This window comes from Plutella xylostella, chromosome 8 (assembly GCF_932276165.1).
Source record: "Plutella xylostella chromosome 8, ilPluXylo3.1, whole genome shotgun sequence".
NCBI classification, from domain to species: Eukaryota; Metazoa; Arthropoda; class Insecta; order Lepidoptera; family Plutellidae; genus Plutella; species Plutella xylostella.
In genome coordinates, this window is record NC_063988.1 from 6348085 (window position 1) to 6367222 (window position 19138).

The 19138-nt window shown below is 40.3% G+C and overlaps 2 protein-coding genes across 2 annotated transcripts in view; one reads left to right on the forward strand and one right to left on the reverse strand.

Annotated features, from left to right (window-relative positions):
- LOC105384445 (protein singed wings 2) overlaps positions 1 to 19138 on the reverse strand; it is a 94976-nt gene that overhangs the window by 7829 nt on the left and 68009 nt on the right. The gene's annotated exons all lie outside the window — the stretch shown is intronic.
- Positions 16059 to 18403, forward strand: LOC119694121. Its single transcript, XM_038119730.2, has 2 exons — positions 16059 to 16582; positions 17752 to 18403. The coding sequence occupies exons 1-2, from the start codon at positions 16306 to 16308 to the stop codon at positions 17796 to 17798; spliced, it is 324 nt and encodes a 107-aa protein (XP_037975658.2). The 5' UTR covers positions 16059 to 16305; the 3' UTR covers positions 17799 to 18403.

A 19138-nucleotide genomic window follows, 5' to 3' on the forward strand; every position in this document is an offset into this window, starting at 1 on the left:
ACAAGATTAGTGCACGGCCGGGTCTCCCCGTGAGTGTCGAGGGCGTCAGTGACGCCAAAGATATTGCGAACCTATTTAAAAATCACTTTCTTGTGCATTTATCTTTGGGTCAATCAGATAGTGTTGATACTGAGTCCCACCCTCTTAAGTGCACGACACTTTTCACCGCTAAGGATAAAGTCATTAAATCAATGACCCGTGGCAAATCACCAGGACACGATGGTCTTAGCATAGAGCACATACAGCACGCTGGACCACACATATGCCGCGTCTTAGCGCTACTGTTCAACTGCTGTGTGATGCACTCGTATCTGCCATCCCATATGATGCGGACTCTCGTAGTACCCATTGTTAAAAACAAGACGGGAGACAAGGCAGATAAGGTGAACTACAGGCCTATTTCTCTTGCTACAATAGTTGCTAAGTTGTTTGACGGTTTGCTTGAGGTACAATTAAATAAGTATTTAAATCTGCACGATAATCAGTTTGGCTTTCGGCAGGGATTATCGACAGAGAGTGCTATTCTGTGCGTCAAGCACACCGTCAACTACTATGTGCGGAGAAATACGCCTGTATACGCTTGCTTTTTAGATTTGTCGAAAGCTTTTGATCTGGTTTCCTACGATATACTATGGAGAAAACTCAAGGATATTGGCTTGCCCAGTGAGTTCATTAGTATCTTCAGGTACTGGTATGGGAACCAGATCAATTGCGTTAAGTGGGCAGATGCAGTGTCAGATCCGTATAGATTGGAGTGTGGTGTGAGGCAAGGGGGGTTAACCTCACCCGCACTGTTTAACCTCTACATGGACTCTCTGGTCAGAGCGCTCAGCAGCCAACATATCGGATGCCACATTGACGGGGTTAGCTTCAACAACATAAGCTACGCGGACGATATGGTGCTGCTGAGTGCATCGGCCTGCGGGATCTCACAGATGCTGCGCATCTGTGAGGAATACGCCCGCTCTCACGGACTCATATACAACGCCAAAAAGAGTCAAGTCATGGTATTTGAGGCTGGATCGAAATTACGTAGGGTCAACACTCCACCAATTCGGCTAAATGAATCTACCTTGGAAAAGGTAGATGAATTTAAGTATTTAGGCCACCTACTGACATCCAGCTTCAAGGACGATGACGACATGGAGAGGGAACGGAGGGCATTGTCGATTAGAGCAAATATTGCTCGCAGATTTTTTCGGTGCTCCAGGCAAGTCAAAATAACGCTCTTTAAATCGTACTGCACCACATTCTACACCTGCAGCTTGTGGGCCTTCTACACGCAAAAATCGTACAGTGCCCTCCGGGTGCAGTTTAACAATGCGTTCCGGAGTCTGCTGGGGCTGTCCCGACGCTGCAGTGCGTCAGGCATGTTTGTGGAGGCGCGAACAGATTGCTTCTATGCAACTATGCGAAAGCGAGCCGCCTCGCTGGTGCGACGCGTGCGGGCCAGCCCCAACACCCTCCTGACCACCATTGCGGCCAGGCTTGACTGTCCCTATGTGGGTCGCTGTTCCCTGCTGCATGCTAGCGTCCCCACCTGGCAGAGGCCACCCGCATAGGACCAGTTTCATTTGTGTGTTTTTATTAATTTATGTTGTTGTGTATTCTGTCTACTAACATAGAAATAAGGGCTATTGTTACTAACAACAACTATGGGTTATTTTTGTAATTATGAAAAATTACCTGAAATAAATGGATTTATTATTATTATATTATATAAAAAGTTCTGTTTTCCAAGTAAATTTTTTTTTTAATACTTCTCCCATATAACAAAGACGGTCTCTTAAATCCGTCGTTATTCTTGGGACTTTGTTTTAATAAAATAAAAACTCTAGTTTTCACTAAAATCATTGAGAAGTTAGTTATAATTAGGTACGGTGTTTTAAATTAAATTTAGTGACGGTATTTCAAATGCGACTATGTTCTATGACCTAACTATTGGTGTTTTGTATAAACCGTCATTGTTCTATGGATAAGTGGTAGACGTGTGTAGATAACCGTCGTTATTCTTTGGGATTATTTTAGGATACGTCGTTGTTCTATGCAGCCGGATAGGTAGGGTAAAAATGCCACCAAATGGGTAGCCGATAACGGCCGCCAACACAGGGGCAGACCCAGAAGAAGATGACGGGATGACTTAGACGTGTTTAGTAGGAACTGGAATGAGGAGGCCATGGACAGGGATATCTGGAATACCCAGGAAGAGACCTTTGCCTAGCAGTGGGTCACAATTAAGTTGGGAAACTCGGTCACATATTCTCCTCGGCCATCCCTGATCAGAGAAGAAGACTTTTATCATCAGAACCTGAAGACAAAAGTCTTCTTCAACCAGTGCATCTTGCTAGTGATGACGTATGGGGCAGATAGGTGGGCACTGACGGTAGTACTGGTCCACCGATTTAAAGTCGCTCAGCGTGCTATGCTTGTGGTTTCTCTGATGGATCGTATCAGAAATGAGGGTATCCGTCAGAGAACTAAGGTTACCGACATAGCTGTCAAAATGTGCAAGCTGAAGTTGCAGTCGGCTGGCTATATCTGCCGAAGAACCGATAACGGTTGGGGTTGATGAATTCTCGAGTCACAAACAAGGACAACCGTAGGCTGGTAGCCAGTAGTGGCTGGATGAGGAAGGCCGAGGACCGAGTGTTGTGGCGCTCCTTGGGAGAGGCCTATGTTTAGCATTGGATGATTATTGACTGTTGCTGGGACACAATGGGGTCTTCAAAAAACATTTTATAAAAAAATTGTATTTTGTAAAAAAAATTACGACCTAAACAAAAAATAATATCAGCACCCTCCTAAATAGGTTTTTAAAGATCCGTCTTTGAATTTATCCATATCGACGGTGGAAAGGCAAAATGGTTTAAGCGCCATGACATAAAATGTTCACCAGAGCGATTTAAAGTTTGAAATTTTAGAAAAAAAATCATATCTCTGTAATTATTCTAGCTATGGCTTTGAAAATTAAAATACGTTAAATTGAAATAGTTTTCTATGTTATTCTGTATATAAAATGAATGTACATATTCTATTTACTGAAATAAGGGACATAAGACATAGGCATCTGAAATCTCAGTCAGGTAAAATTGGCTTAAACGACATTAACATTTTAATTAAATACAAGTAAAAACAATTTAAACACCAAGGAGATTTAACCATCACACCAGGATAATGTTTTATAATAATTTATGTTAATTTAAACATTCCATAAGAATGAATTAACCGCCAGACTAAGGCAATTTATATCTAAGATAAATGACTTAAAGAATAAATGAACTTATAATTGGACCTCAGAACTCGAGAACGGTTGAACCGATTTTGGTCTAGAAACATTTGTGGAAGTCCAGGGAAGGTTTAAAAGGTAAGAAGGGTAGGGTAGGGTAGGGTAGGGTAGGGTAGGGTAAGATAGGGTAGGGTAGGGTAAGAAGCGGTACCTGCGGGCCAGCTAGATTGAAAACAAAAAATTCATAATATCTCACCAAGTCGAGCAAAGAAGCGGCATGGCCGTACCTTTTCTCGAAGCATTATTTTATTATAAACTTTATTAACATATTGTTCACCGCGAAATCACTTTGAGATTGAGATCCAAGTGATCAGCAGGTTTACTTATTCATTAATTAATAATCATAATCCAACCGACATTTCTTCGTCCGTCTCTATGCCACCATTCTGTCACCGCCTTTGTCCACCTTCCGTCCTGCCTTCGAGCCAAGTTTCCTGCCGACTCCCATTTCAGTTCCGTGACCTGCATACCGACGTCGAAGACTTTTGTCTTTTGGTGATTTACCACGCTGGGAATACGGTCTGTAAGCGAAATTCTTAACATGGATCGCTCCATAGCTCTCTGTGCAACTCTGATTCGGTGCACAGTTTCCTTGGTCAGCGTCCATGTATCGGCACCGTATGTTAGTGTGGGCAAGACACATAAGCAATTATCAATCCATAAGCAGCGTCGCTCGCTTTAAACTATCTGTCAGATTCATACAAGATACGCTAGATTTGATAAGCAAGCGACGATGCTTTAGGATTGTTAATGGCTAAGTTTTAGTGGTGGTAACCCCAAAGGACTATCACAATGTGAGTTGGGTCTCACCCGACAGCCGGACCGAGAACCAAATCGACCGACGATTAGTCGAAAATGGAGACACTTCTGGATGTTAGGAATAAGAGGGTTGCTGATGTCAATAGTGATCACCACTTAGTCGATGGAATGTGCTTGAAGATAGCGGGAGTTTAGGAGCAGGCCACAAGATCTGCCAAAGGTGTCGTGTAAATAAGCTACAGGACCCACAAGTTAGAAGAAAACTTAGTATCCAGATCGGCAACAACTGGCATCAAAGACGTGTTGTTAAAAATTTGCGAAGAAATAATAAGGCACAAGGAACACTTAAAGAATGAATGGATGTCTAAAGAAACATGGGATATGATCAACCATCGAGGAAGACTTAACGTCGAACTAGACGACCATTCTAAAGAAGCACTTGCGTACGAGTATTTTCTTTGTGAACTTAATATCAAACGAAATTTATAAAAGGACAAACGCTGCTAGGGGTAACCCTATATCCAGCGATGGTCTCATCGGCTGCCATAGGAAACATGAAGGATCTATACAAAGCATCTTGAAGAACATTGCAACAAAACCCAGGATATCTCCTTGTTACTATGAAAGATTGACTTTCAAGATGGTATGGCCACATTGCCGAAGTTTTTAATGATCCTAACCACCACCTGGGGAGTTGGATGCAGATGCAAATATACCAGGAGCATCTTGTATCTTGATGCATAATCGTAATCATTATGATTAATAAAATCGGCAGGTCTTACAGGCTAGTCAGAGGCCTTCGGGTGGCTTGAAAACGTCTGACAGTTGGGTAGCCCACTTACCCGAAAACTCTCTCAGCACAAGATTGCTTGTGTTGGGGCCCAATAACCCGCGCTAGGCCAACGTGGTAGACTAGGCCTAAACCATTCCTTCATTGGAAGGAGACCCGTGCCCCAGGAGTGGGGACGTAATGGTTCGTGATGAGATTTATGACTATCCTGCATCTTGACAGAAATTTAAATATCCAACCTTAATCAATTCGTCTTATTCGGTAATAAGACGAATTAATACGGAGCATACGATCGCTGAAGAGTGGCAAAGTACCAGGGAACGATGGATTTCCTACGGTGGCATAAAAAGCAGGATAGATGGAATATACCAGATATTGCACTCTTCAGCGATGGAGGATGATGAAGTGAAGTTAGAGAAAAGTTAATTTAATTCATGTCCAACTTTTTCCTATAAGGTTTGCTTTTCGTTGAAATACTTTATTCTGAAAATTATGGGATACAAACAGGTCGTGGTACTCGTGGTCACTGGTCTTCTATTTCGTATAATTACCTAACAATTATCAAAATCGGTTAAGTTGATCCAGAGATTTGCGCTTGGGAACACATTTTCGGTTAGATTTTTATATAGATAAGAAATCCTGTTTCTGACTAGATTTCGATATAAATTATTTATGAATAAGTTTATTTATGATATATAATTATTATTTTGTATAAAAAGTAATGTCATGTTAATACAATACAAATATTTTACATTAAGAACCATATTGTCATAGAAAAAATATTTTATAAAAAATAAATATTTGGTTGGATCCTTTTAGAGAAACGTTAAAATTCCCTACTTGCATAGAAACAGCAATTTAGGCGAAAGGATCCAAGTGCATATTTATAACTCAATAAATATTAATTATAGCAACACTATTATTTAGAACCTGTGTAAAGAGTAATATAATAGATATCATAATTTAATGTAGTTATCGGTGATATAATCAAAAAATATTTACAGTTTTATACTGGCGAACGAATCTGAGTTTGTACCTACGTAATTACGCTGCGCACGCGGCGCCAACTGTCGCATAGACGCACGTCCTCTCCCAATGAACGTCCCGGCGGGGTGCTGAAGCGACACCTTTCCAACCGGTCCTATTTATATTATTGGCGTTTTCAGACAATATCCTTCTGGATATAACAGCTTAAACACCATAGACCGCTTCATTGCGATTCTTTTGAATTGTTTTATATCACTTATATCAATTATCTACAAATCGCAAAAAGCTGCTTAAGTGCCAATTGTACCACTAAACAGATTTAGGTAAAGTTGTATTAACCGCCAAACGCCGCGAGTAAGGCTGACTGGTAAAATGGTTTAAGTGCCAGTATGGCTTCAAATTACAAAATTGTAAAATGTATTAAGTGATTTTATGTTATTTTTGACCAGAAGGCATTTTGTTTTATATCAATTACGCAATAAGGTAGGTCGCTTAAGTAACTAATGATACAAATTCACATTAGTTCAAAATGAATTAAGTCACGATGTTTTACTGTTTTAGTGAGGGTACAATGTTTTATATAACTTTAGTTTTGATCAAGTATGTTTGAACATACAAATGACTAAAAAAGTGGCTCTTAATACAAGAAAAAAGTATTAAGATTTCCAAAATCACCGTTGTCTTAAGCGCCAAAAAGTGCTCAGATCGAAACGAGACCCGCACCATTCGAAAGAGAAAAATCAGGCGATTCCAACGGTATATATAACTCATATTCGCCAAAAGTGGCGGATAATACATTTTGCCTTTCCACCGTCGATATATTCCCTAAAACAACGACGAAAAGTATAATACGCCATTAGATACGCAATAAAAGTCCGTAAAAAACGACTTATCATATTTATAATGCGCCATAGTAGGATACATAGAACAATGACCTATCTGATTTTTCATTAAACCTAGACTAATTACAGACAAATTATACAGGCTATATTGCAAAAGTCCATTCATATAATAATGAGACCAAATTTCAAATGAATTGCTTCAGCCGTTTTCATTTTATCGAACAAAACGTTGTTTAAAAACTTTAACTGGCTCTCCTGTAAAATTGCTGTTTTGCAGATCCGTCGTTGTTCTACGACTGCGACGATAAGTACCTACCCATAACATATCTCAAGTTATTTTTCACAATTGTGCTCGAGGAAACATTAACTTTCCCGCAAATGGGATTAAGTTTGTCACTTCCACTTCGTCTTATTTATCACTGTGACATAATAATATATTTCATAGGTTTTTCTGAAAGTATACAATACATATACTTTTATTATTTTATTTTCTTTATTTTGGCTACAAACAGTCATTACAAGACATATACTATGCTAGTTATCTCTAATAAACTATTACAGACCAAAAAGAGCCGAATATTAATTACTAAATAGTCTTTCATTTAGAGCATTTAGGGTTTCTTAAGTAAGTACATAATTTATCAGACAGTTAAGCTAAACAGTATGTCGTTCATTAGCTTTACTATAAAAGAAAAATGTTCAAGTGTACATAGTTATACATTCTTATACATAATTATGCTTAATATATTAGGAGGGTAGTATACAAAAATACGAGTAAGTATATCAGGCCCGGTAACCGGTTACAACTAACACCGGAGCGTGCATACCTACTAAGACAATGTATGTATAGCCAGTTAGTACATGGTATTGTCTATAATTATTATTTATTTTACCACAAAGTTATAGGAACTTTACTATGACGGTTAAAGCCGTGCGATACAAATCTTACACACAATGCGTGATATAAATCTTATTAGTTCCATTTTAAAGTAAAGTTTGAAAGGACTTGGGCAATTACAAACCTAAAGTGTTTGTTAGCAACTAGCTATAAGAATACTAGTAGATAATTATAATCTGGAGTAGGTATGTAGGTATATGAAGGATACTCATATTGAAAAGGCAGACATAACGTTATCTATTCTCAATAACGATAGTAAAGCAAGTAGGTAGCTAAGTGACAAACAATAGTTAGTTCATAAAGAGAATAAGATGAAAGATACAAGCAATTCTAACCTTTAGCAACATACAATAATGATTAAATTAGTCAGTATGTGATGAGTTCTTTATGAGGTAGAATTAAAGTTACTAGGTTGTAGGTTGGTGTAATTTATTATATGTATGCAACGTAATAATAGGTAACACAAAAAATTATGAGGATTCTATGAACTCAAATAGGTACATATATTTATACTATGGTTTTACCTACAACTTTTCTGTGTCTGCTTCGTCTGAATGGGCACGATTATAATAATTATCATTACTTACAACCTTACAAGTATGAAAGTAGGTACAATATATTTTAACAGGTAGGTACAGTTACAGCTAACAGTTGAAACAGATTTGTGTTATTTTCTTTTTTGTTGAGGAATGAAGGCAGGTAATTAGTAAATACCTATTGAAGGTAACCCTGTTTGACCCTACGATTCAATATAAATAATTATAGTCTTGGGTTCGGTATTTAAGAATAAGTAAACCATCAAACAGGGTGTTTAGGTATTAATGAAAAATTACATTTTGTACTTTGTAAGTTGTCCTGTCTGACCCTACGATTATTACTAAGTTCTAATCTTGGGATCGGTAAGGTAAGCCATCAAACAGGATATACTTAATTAAATAGACTGGATTTAATTTTTGTATTTACCTATGTAGTAAGTGAATAATAAAAGGTACATAAACAAAGTAAATGGCACTACAAATACATAGTAGGGAAGTTATTAGGATCCTATGCAGCCTTTATTACACAATTAACACACAAGTAATGTTATATAGTTAGGTACATTTAAGAGGTTACGGTATAATTTTTGTTACATAATAGCATGTATAGTTTATGCTTGAAGCTTTGTAAGGATACATTGAAGAGGTCTAAATCTAAGAATTGTTTATTGTAGGTATTTAGTGATCTCGGTATAAAGTGATTAAGAGTGTAGTTTTTGGTGAAGCGAGGCGGCTCAAACAGGTTCAGGGCACGAGAGGACCTGGCGGGCAGTCGTCTACGGGCAAAAAGGTAACTTTGGATAATAGTGTTGGGGAATCAATCATATTGTTCAGTATTTTGTATAGATAAGCTAAATCAAATTGTACACGGCGGTTTTTTAAAGAAAGTAGGTTGTATTTTTTAAGTGAGCATTATACATGTACAATACACATAATATAAGGGCTATATAATACGGAAGTCAAGCTACTATGCCATCTGTCGAACCCCGATTGAAGAGGCCTTATCCAATATCCCACTGCCCTAGTGTCAGCCTCTGAAGTAATGTAAGTAGGTTGGTAACGCCGCTAAGCCGGAGTCCCTTCGATAGAAAAAAAAAATAAAAGAAACTACAGCAAGGTGTCTCACCGAGGGAAAGGGTTGATGAAGTGTCGTGCACCTACCTGGTCGCTGGAGGCAGTTCAGGAGACCAGGAAAAGGCAGCCGGCTTCCAGACCCTCGCCTGGCGCCACGTGCTCGATCGATCAGAGATCAGAGCAATCCAAAGCACTGCAGCACTCAACACACACACTGATATTCTTCGGTTAGCGGTTCACCACGAATAAAGAAGAAGCGGAAGACTTTAGCAACTAGCCAATCGTCTATTTTGAAAATAAGTTCAATCGCGAATAACTTAGCGCGACGGCGGCCATGAATTCGTTTGCGGAACTGATTGTCTGTGGGTGGCGCAGACAGTGTTGCCACACGTAGCGTTGCGGTGCACGACATAAGCGGAAATAGGGAAAAGGATTTTAGGATCGAAACCTTGCGAAAATTATGAAAGTAAATATATTAAAAGATAGGTGGCGACACCATTTCCTCCCCCCTTAAAGGGTCACCTTTAAAAACATTCATAAGTGAAACGAGACAAAATTATAGCCTAGCTAATGCGGTAACTAAAACTAATTATAAACTACAGCGGTAGATACTAATGTATTGTTTATTGTGACGGGAGCGGACATAAACGTCAACCGGGCGAGCGTATGTGCCCCTAGCAGTCCTTACAGTAACTACCCGCGTTACTCCATCCCTTGAAGGATGAACTTTGTCGACAATCGCCAATGGCCACGAAAGCGGAGGCGCGTTATCATCTATGATAACTACAACTGTTCCAGGTATAATAGCAGAGGATGGAACATTCCATTTCTGTCGAGTCTGCAAGCCATGTAAGTATTCCACTCTCCATCTCCTCCAAAAGGATTGTACGAGTTTATCGAGCAACGAGTGCCTATGAAGTAGGCTAAGGTTGTCGTCATGCACTTCAGCCGCGGGCAACGAAAGTAAAGGCGCGGTGTGAAGAAAATGGCTGGGCGTCAGCGCGGCGGGTTCAGCGGGGTCCGCACTGAGCACAGTAAGAGGCCGCGAATTGAGTACACTCTCGATTTGAGCGAGTACAGTAACCAGCTCTTCATATGAAAGCAGCTGTTGACCAATCACTTTAAATAGGTGATTCTTTACCACCTTCACCATGCTCTCCCAGCACCCCCCGAAATGTGGACTGGCTGGGCAGTTAAATTTCCATTCAATTCGGTTTTCTGTGAGCTCCTGCTTGAGACTGCAACTGAATTCGTCGCTGTTTAGAAATTTGTAAAGGTCGCGTAAGTAAGAATTAGCGCCAACAAAATTAGTTCCCTTATCAGAATGCATGACCTTTACCGGGCCTCGGCGGGACAAGAAACGCTTTAAAGCGGCCAAAAAACTGGCGGTGCTCAGGTCAGTCGCTACCTCAATATGTAGTGCGCGAGTGGTAAGACATGTGAAGACGCAAATATAGGCCTTCATAGCCTTAGCTCCACGGCGACGAACAGGAGTGTAAGCGATAGGCCCTGCGTAGTCACAACCTGTGTGGGTGAATGGCTTCGTAACTTGCTTCGTGCGACAGTCGGGCAAGTCAGCCATCAGCGGATAAGTCGGACGCGGGCGCGCGCGAAAGCAAACATTGCATTGGTGCACTATCCTCCGCACTACGCGCCGAGCAGATAGAATCCAGTACTTCTGGCGAAGTAATGACAGGAGCAACTCTTTTTAATATTTAATAACTCATCTTTAAAATGTTTGTTTTGGAGTATTTGCAGCAATTTTGTTTCTGCGTACTCCAAGTCAGTAGCGGTAATACACGTAGGTTCGCGGCGTGGTAATAGTTTTTGAAACCCTACATATATAAACGATTATTCGCAGGAGTTTGGTCCATGACGAGGAACGAGAAGCAGCGGGGTAAATACTACACTCGTCAGCAGGTGTCAAAACAGCGTGAACTAGGTTCCTTTGCTCGGGAACGACGTCTAAAGTGGATTCGTTAACTTCATCAAAGGAAGGCCACTGTGAAGCATTCGATGCTAGCCAGGACGGCCCGTTAAACCACAGCGGATGGGCTTTCAGTTTAGAGGGGTCGACGCCGCGCGACAGGCAGTCGGCCGGGTTGTCTGTCCCCGCGACGTGATGAAAGTTTTCAGCGGATACATTTTCATTTATTTTAATAACACGGTTGGCAACAAATGTTTGCCAACGGTGAGGCGAATTTTTTATCCAATAAAGCGCAACCTTGGAATCTGTGTAGGCGCGGACCCTAATTGGAATGCGGGAATTATACGTTTCAAGTACTGAGCGTAATAATTTCGACAGTAAAAGAACTGCGCAAAGCTCCATACGAGCAATCGTATGGGGCGGGGTGGGTGCTATCTTGGACTTCGCGCAGAGAAGGCGGACCACATTACCCGACGGAGAAGCGACGTGCACGTACACAACGCCGCCTTGCGCCTGCTCACTAGCATCTGCGAACCCTACCAAGGTCACCTCGCAACCAGTCGCGACGCTGCATGAGACAACGAGGGATTTTTATCTCATTAAGCGCCGGCAGTTCGCGACAAAATTGTCGCCAAAGCCTTACTACCTGGTCGGGCGGGACTTCGTCCCAATCCACCTTCAGCTGCCATAGTTTCTTAATTAATAACTTAGCTACCAATACAGTTGGCGCGACGAAACCCATTCTGTCCCAAAGTCGGGCGATCGTTGACATTATGGTGCGTTTGGTACACACTGAGTCCAAATCAGGAGGGTCGATTTTAAAATAAAAGTCGTCATTATCAGTAGACCAACCGAGTCCTAATATTTTATGCTCTGTAGCCTTGTCGAATTCAACCTCAGTAGGTATCTTGTGCGAAGCGGGCAACTCATTGAGTGCGTATTGTGAATTACTGTTCCATTTAACAAGATCCCACTGGGCACCCTTGAACATTTGAATCAGCTGTTTTGCTGCGTCCACCGCCTCCTGTTCTGTATCAACAGAAAAGGCGATATCGTCCATATACAGGCAGGACGGGACGATCTCCGCCGCGCGGGGATACTCGGCGCCGTCATCGTCGACGAGCTGCTGCACAGTGCGGAGCGCGTGGAAGGGACTTGACTTTAAACCGAAACATACTCTATTAAATTGATATAGAACCAGAGGATCGTTTGGATTAAAACGATATAAAATTCTCTGATAGCGTCTATCAGATTCGCGAAGCATAATCTGCAGAAACATCTGTTTGCAATCAGCGGTCATCGCTACAGCGTGTAGGCGAAAATTTAAAATAATTTTAAACAAGTCCCCTTGTAAATTTGGCCCACTGTGCAGCACCTCGTTTAGCGAGACACCGGATGAAGTCTTGCAACTTGCATCTAACACGGGGCGCAGCTTCCACTGGTCCACTGGAGACCACGTCGTCGGGAAGAATCAAATGCGGAAACAGCGAAGCACCAATCAAAACATCGATTTTGTTGGGCGTAGCGAAATGGTCGTCTGCCAATGCTATTTTATTAAGATATGGCAGGGCGGTGGAGTCGACATAAGCGGTAGGTAAGTTGTCAGTAATCTTATCAACAACTAAAGAATTGATTTTGTATTTTATGTTATTATTAAAGCGCGAGAAAAACTGTAAGTCTACTGTCCCGTGGGATGCCCTCTCCGTTCCCCCGAAGCCCCTCACAGTAGTACGTTGAATGGTATTCTGCCGTAACCCCAAACGATCACAACATTCGCTGGTAATGAAGTGACTTTGCGATGCAGAATCCAGCAAAACCCTTACAAATTGTTTATTACCCTTACTATCGTACGTAGCTACCATAGCGGTAGCGAGCAAAACAGTAGTAGGCGTATTACATTGCGGCGTACTACCTTGAGCGGCAGCGGCATTAAGCACGCAAGGACGCGGAGCAGCAATGAACGTCGAACACAACGCGACGTCCGCTTGCGCGGGAACGGATGATTTCGCATCAGCTGGCTGTGACGTAAGCGATGCACCGCCGCCGCCGCCGCCACCAACCGAGTCAATGACCGCGGCGCGCGGTGGCACAGTGGTTAAGTTCTGTAAAGCGGGTGACGGATTCGACTCTCGATTAAAATGTAATAGCGAGTGGTGTTTTTGTTTACACACTCGGCATCCCGAAGCGGACTGACAGGAAGCAATCTTATGCTTCGTACTTAGGCAATTTATACAGCCATTTAAATTCTTCGCGGCTTGAAAACGCTCGTGAGGAGACATTTTATGGAATTCGGGACATTTGAACAAATGATGATGTACAATGTTTGTACATAAGCACTTGTGAGCGGAATTAGAGTCGACGGTACTAACGTACGCATTGTAGTGAGGCGGCGGGTTTTTGTTATTAGATCTAGGGCGAACAGCCGATCGTGATGCTGATGCAGCGCCACCACCGGCGGCCGCAGTGGTCGGTGCGCGCTGTAATATTTTAGTTTGATTATTTAAGAACTCAACGAGCTTATCAAAGGTTGGAATTTCAGACTGATTATTATTACTATTCTCAAAAGTACGCACGGTATCAGGATCTAATTTAGTTAAGGCAGTTTGCAAAAATATGAAGTCTTGTAAGTCTGTTAACTTTAGATTCTTTAGGGCGCGTACTGCGTTAACAAATCGGTCATTAAAGAAATCCAAATTACTCGCAGAAATCGACGACAGCGGTTTGAATTCCATTAATTGTTGTAAATAGGTAGCTGCTAGCGTGCGCTTATCTTCATACCTATTTACTAGGGTATCAAATAACGTTTTATAATTTTCAGCGGAGGGCGTAATGAAGTTTCTCATGATCTGAGAGGGACTTATTGTCGTGAATAGTAGATTTAAAATTGGCATAAAATAGTGGCCATTGGCGAATGTCACCATTAAAGCTCATCAACTCGATAGGCGGTAAATTAATTTTACTTTTTTGTGGAAAACAATCATTATTTTGGGTAGTTTTCGTGACTACGGTACATGACGCAACCAAGCGTTTTACGCGACAATACAGCTGTTCGAAAGAAACTAGCGATTTATAATCTGGCTTGGCAGTAGGGTCATTGGACATTAAACAGCTGTTGTACTGATCTAACACTTTTTGGAAATCTGAACGAATTGTATCTACATTAATACTCGCATCGAGAAAAGCTTCTCTCTCCTCGTTCTCTTTATTTATTTCGGTAGATAAATCAAACGCGTATTGTAAACACTCGAACAAAGCATTACGTTTTGCTTGCAGTGTCGCGAGTTCATAATTATGTTGCACCGAATCTTTTTCATTATGCGGTTTTGATGCTTTCGACATCGTGAAGTCGGAAAATAAAATGAAACAAACAAATTAAACAATCACAGGAATGTGGGTGTACAATTGGAATGATAACTTGATAACGCGATTGAATATGGCGCCGCGCCGGCGCGGCGGCGAGTGAATGTGAGTCTACCTTCTTATGCCTATTATTGCAGCAAGCGTAAAAATGCGTGACCTATTTAAGTACAGTAGCCCTAACTACTAATAGCGGGATAATACTTTATATGTATTTGAAGCGAGATGATTATATGATTATTACGTTTTTGGAAAGCGTACAATATATGTCGATAAAAAGCGGTTAGGTAAATAACCTATGCAGTGCGCCGCGTGCGCACTAGCTTAAGTTCACTTTTTGGCTTTGAAATAAGCTAAAAAGGGCGGTTTTTTCCTAATAGGTGACCTAATAGGGGCGGGGAAATAGTAATCCGGCTCGAAGGACCACATGGTAACGCCGCTAAGCCGGAGTCCCTTCGATAGAAAAAAAAATAAAAGAAACTACAGCAAGGTGTCTCACCGAGGGAAAGGGTTGATGAAGTGTCGTGCACCTACCTGGTCGCTGGAGGCAGTTCAGGAGACCAGGAAAAGGCGGCCGGCTTCCAGACCCTCGCCTGGCGCCACGTGCTCGATCGATCAGAGATCAGAGCAATCCAAAGCACTGCAGCACTCAACACACACACTGATATTCTTCGGTTAGCGGTTCACCACGAATAAAGAAGAAGCGGAAGACTTTAGCAACTAGCCAATCGTCTATTTTGAAAATAAGTTCAATCGCGAATAACTTAGCGCGACGGCGGCCATGAATTCGTTTGCGGAACTGATTGTCTGTGGGTGGCGCAGACAGTGTTGCCACACGTAGCGTTGCGGTGCACGACATAAGCGGAAATAGGGAAAAGGATTTTAGGATCGAAACCTTGCGAAAATTATGAAAGTAAATATATTAAAAGATAGGTGGCGACACCATAGGTACTTTAAGAGTTTTTCCATTTTACTTAGGTGGACCCTAGACCTACAATAATATTTGTGCAATATAGGTATTTATTGTGCAAAAAGTTTTAAATCCAAATGACAATAAATTGCACAATTGTCAAATATCGTCTATGTGAAATTAACTAAAGTCTAATTAGTAATCCGGCGAAATTCTGACTCCAGTTATAAGACTTTTACCTTAAAATTGGAACAAATCTTGTTCGTTTTCCTACTGAGATTTGTCCGCCTATGTATTTGTTTTGGCTATATCTTGGTCATACCTTAATATGTTTTAGATTGGAATATGTCATTTTTAAAGCTTATAAATTGACTATGTTTTTAAGCTGCCTGATTTTTTTTCAGATAAAATTCTTTTTAATTTAGCATTTTTGTTTTCACCTTTTGTTATATTTTCTTAATATTTCAACTATTTTGAAGCTAAAACTAGACTAGATCTATGTCTAAATTAAGTAGAATATTGCGCATTTAAACAATAAAAAAAAGTATGAAAAAAATTATAGTTTTTAAATATTTTTCTTTTAAATTTAAACATAAATTTTGGCAAAAACCTAAAAACAACTTAAAACTTAGATAACTCAGAAATGGTTGACTTTCGGATAATGCATTATGGAGTTCAATCGACTGGAAGTGCCTTAGTCTTGTCACATCACTAGTTATCATATCACATCTCTAGTTCTGTCAATGTCATCGATAGCAACTTGTCACTTTTAACTTGCTCTGGTCTACAACATTGTGTCAACTGTGTCTGAAATAAAACAATATAAATTACTGTGCCAGTGAAGACTTTTTATTATAAATATATGAACCCCCAAACAATACATGGTGTCAAGTGTGGGGTACAGAAAAAGCTGAGAAGAAATACATTAAAATTGTCAAGATGGACTCCGATAAAGTCAAGCCGATGTCTGCTGAGCATGTGCCGCACAAGGTGAAGATGGACTCCGACAAAGTCAAGCCGATGTCTGCTGAGCATGTGCCGCACAATGTGAATGCACTGCCAATTCTGCACATTTCGACGGATGCACTAAATAACAACGGTGAAGAGTGGAAGAAATGGTGGCAGCAATACGAGTTATACTTGTTAGCATCAGGGCTGGATGCCACGTCAGAAAAAAGGAAAATTGCCATCATGCTGCATTCTATGGGGGGCAAAGGTTTGGAGATATTTAATTCCTTCAACCTAGATATCAATGTCATCAAGCTGGAAGAAGTTAGAAAGAAGTTCAGCAACTACTTTGAGCCTCAGACAAATTTAACATTGTTGCGTCATACATTCTTTACACGCAAGCAAAATAATGCTGAAAGTATTAACGAATTCATGACTGATCTGGAAAATATCAGCATGAAGTGTGAGTTCGGAGATTTGAGAGAATCACTGGTCAGAGATATCTTCATAGCAAATATGTCATCAAATCTATCACACATACGTCAACGTCTTCTACAAGAGTCAAAATTAACACTGGAGCGCACTATGGAAATTGCCAGGACAGTAATTGTTGCACAGCAGAATGCTGAGACAATCTCGAGCACAAGAGATGCCGTCAGGGAAAATGTTCTTCAAGTAAACAGTCAAAGAAGTAACTCAGGAGGTCGTCAAGCTTCATATAACCATAGAAGTCGAGCTTCAAGTCCAACAAGAATGAATCGTCATCCTGAGAGGTCGAGCAGTTCAGAGTCAAGTTCGAGTCATCATTACAATCGTCGTCAGTCACCATCAATGTCGTCGTCAAAGGAGCCCTGTGGAAGATGTGGTCAAAGGCACCGCTACAAATGTCCAGCTGCAGGAGCCAGATGCAGGTCATGTAATTCTTTTGGTCATTTTGCTAAATTTTGTTGGAAAAGTAAAAATATAAGAAATTTAGAGTCATTAAGTCTCAATGATGAAGATGCTGAATGCGCTGAGAGACATTTTATAGGCGCAGTAACTAAAAACATAAACAATTATTCAAGTCAAGCATGGCACTTAAAACTTATGATAAATAAAAAACCTGTAGACTGTATTTTAGACTCGGGAGCAGATCTAAACATAATGTCACTTTCAAATTTTCAGAATATCAATATAAATAACATTAACTTACAAAATTGTAACTTAAAAGTAACAGGATTTGGTGGGAAGGACATACCTATTGTTGGACAGTGTGAATTTAAGTGTGTGTTATATGGGAGAGTCACACATTATATTAATTTTGTCATTACAAACTTAGAATGCCAAACTGTATTGGGTCTTCCTAGTTGTCTAAGCTTGGGTATAATAAAACGGGTCTTTAACATTCAAAAAGATGATTGTGAATCAATATTAACAGAATATAATGATGTTTTCCAGGGTCTTGGATGTCTTCCGCCTGTCGTTCATCTCAACCTCAACCCTGACGCTGTTCCGTGCGTTGATCCACCGAGGAAAGTTCCTTTCGCCCTACTGAAGGATCTCCGTGGCGAGCTGGATCGCATGGTGGAGATGGAGGTCATAGAAAAGGTCACTAAGCCTACTTCTTGGGTCAATTCAGTGGTTGTAACTGTAAAAGAATTAGGTCAGTTAAGAATTTGTTTGGATCCTAGACATTTAAACAAGAGCATAATGAGAGAACATTATCCTTTAGTTAACATAGATGAAATTAGGTCAAAACTTAAAGGTGCCGCATATTATAGTCATCTTGACGCATTTTCAGGATTTTGGTCTCTTAAATTAGACAGTGAAAGTTCTGACTTATGTACCTTTCAAACTCCATTCGGTAGGTACAAATATTTAAGATTACCCTTTGGAATTAATGCGTCAACTGAAATTTTCTATAGGATTATGCTAGATTTGTTTGGAGATCTAGAGGGAGTATTAATTTTTGTTGATGATTTTTTAGTCTATGGTGAAACTGTTGAAATACATAATATGAGACTACGTAAGGTCATGGAAAGAGTCAGGCAAGTTAATTTAAAGTTGAATAAGTCAAAATGTAAATTTTTAGTCGAGGAAGTATGTTTTTTAGGCTATATCTTCAGTAAAGATGGTGTCAAAGTTAATAATAGGAAAGTCCAAGCTATTAAAGAGCTGCCAACTCCAACTAATGTCAAAGATTTACAGAGATTCTTAGGAATGATCAATTATTTAGGTCCATTTATTGAGAATCTTTCAGAAAAAACCAATATTTTGCGAAACTTATTGAAAAATGGTGTAGAATGGGTTTGGGATGAGAATCATGAACAATGTTTCAATAATTTGAAAGAAACCATCACAAATGCACCTGTGTTAGCTCACTATGATACAAAATTGCCATTAACATTGTCAGTAGATGCGTCCAAGTCAGCTGTAGGAGCAGTAATATTGCAAGAGGGTCGTCCGATAGCTTATAGTTCTAGGACACTAACATCATCACAAGAAAACTATGCTCAGATTGAAAAAGAATTGTTTGCCATACAATTTGGATGTAATAAATTTCATCAATATGTTTATGGTAGCAGGGTTAAAGTAGAGACTGACCATAAACCATTGGTTTACTTGTTTAAAAAGCCATTGCATGATGTACCGGCCAGACTTCAAAGAATGATGTTAGCATTACAAGCATATGACCTAGATGTTATATATGTACCAGGCAAAGAAATGTTCATATCAGATACTCTGTCTAGAGCCGCAATGAAAGAAAATTTTATACCTAACTATGAGTCTGATATGCAATGTCATGTAAATTCAGTTTATTCAAACTTAGCTGTTAGTGAAGCAT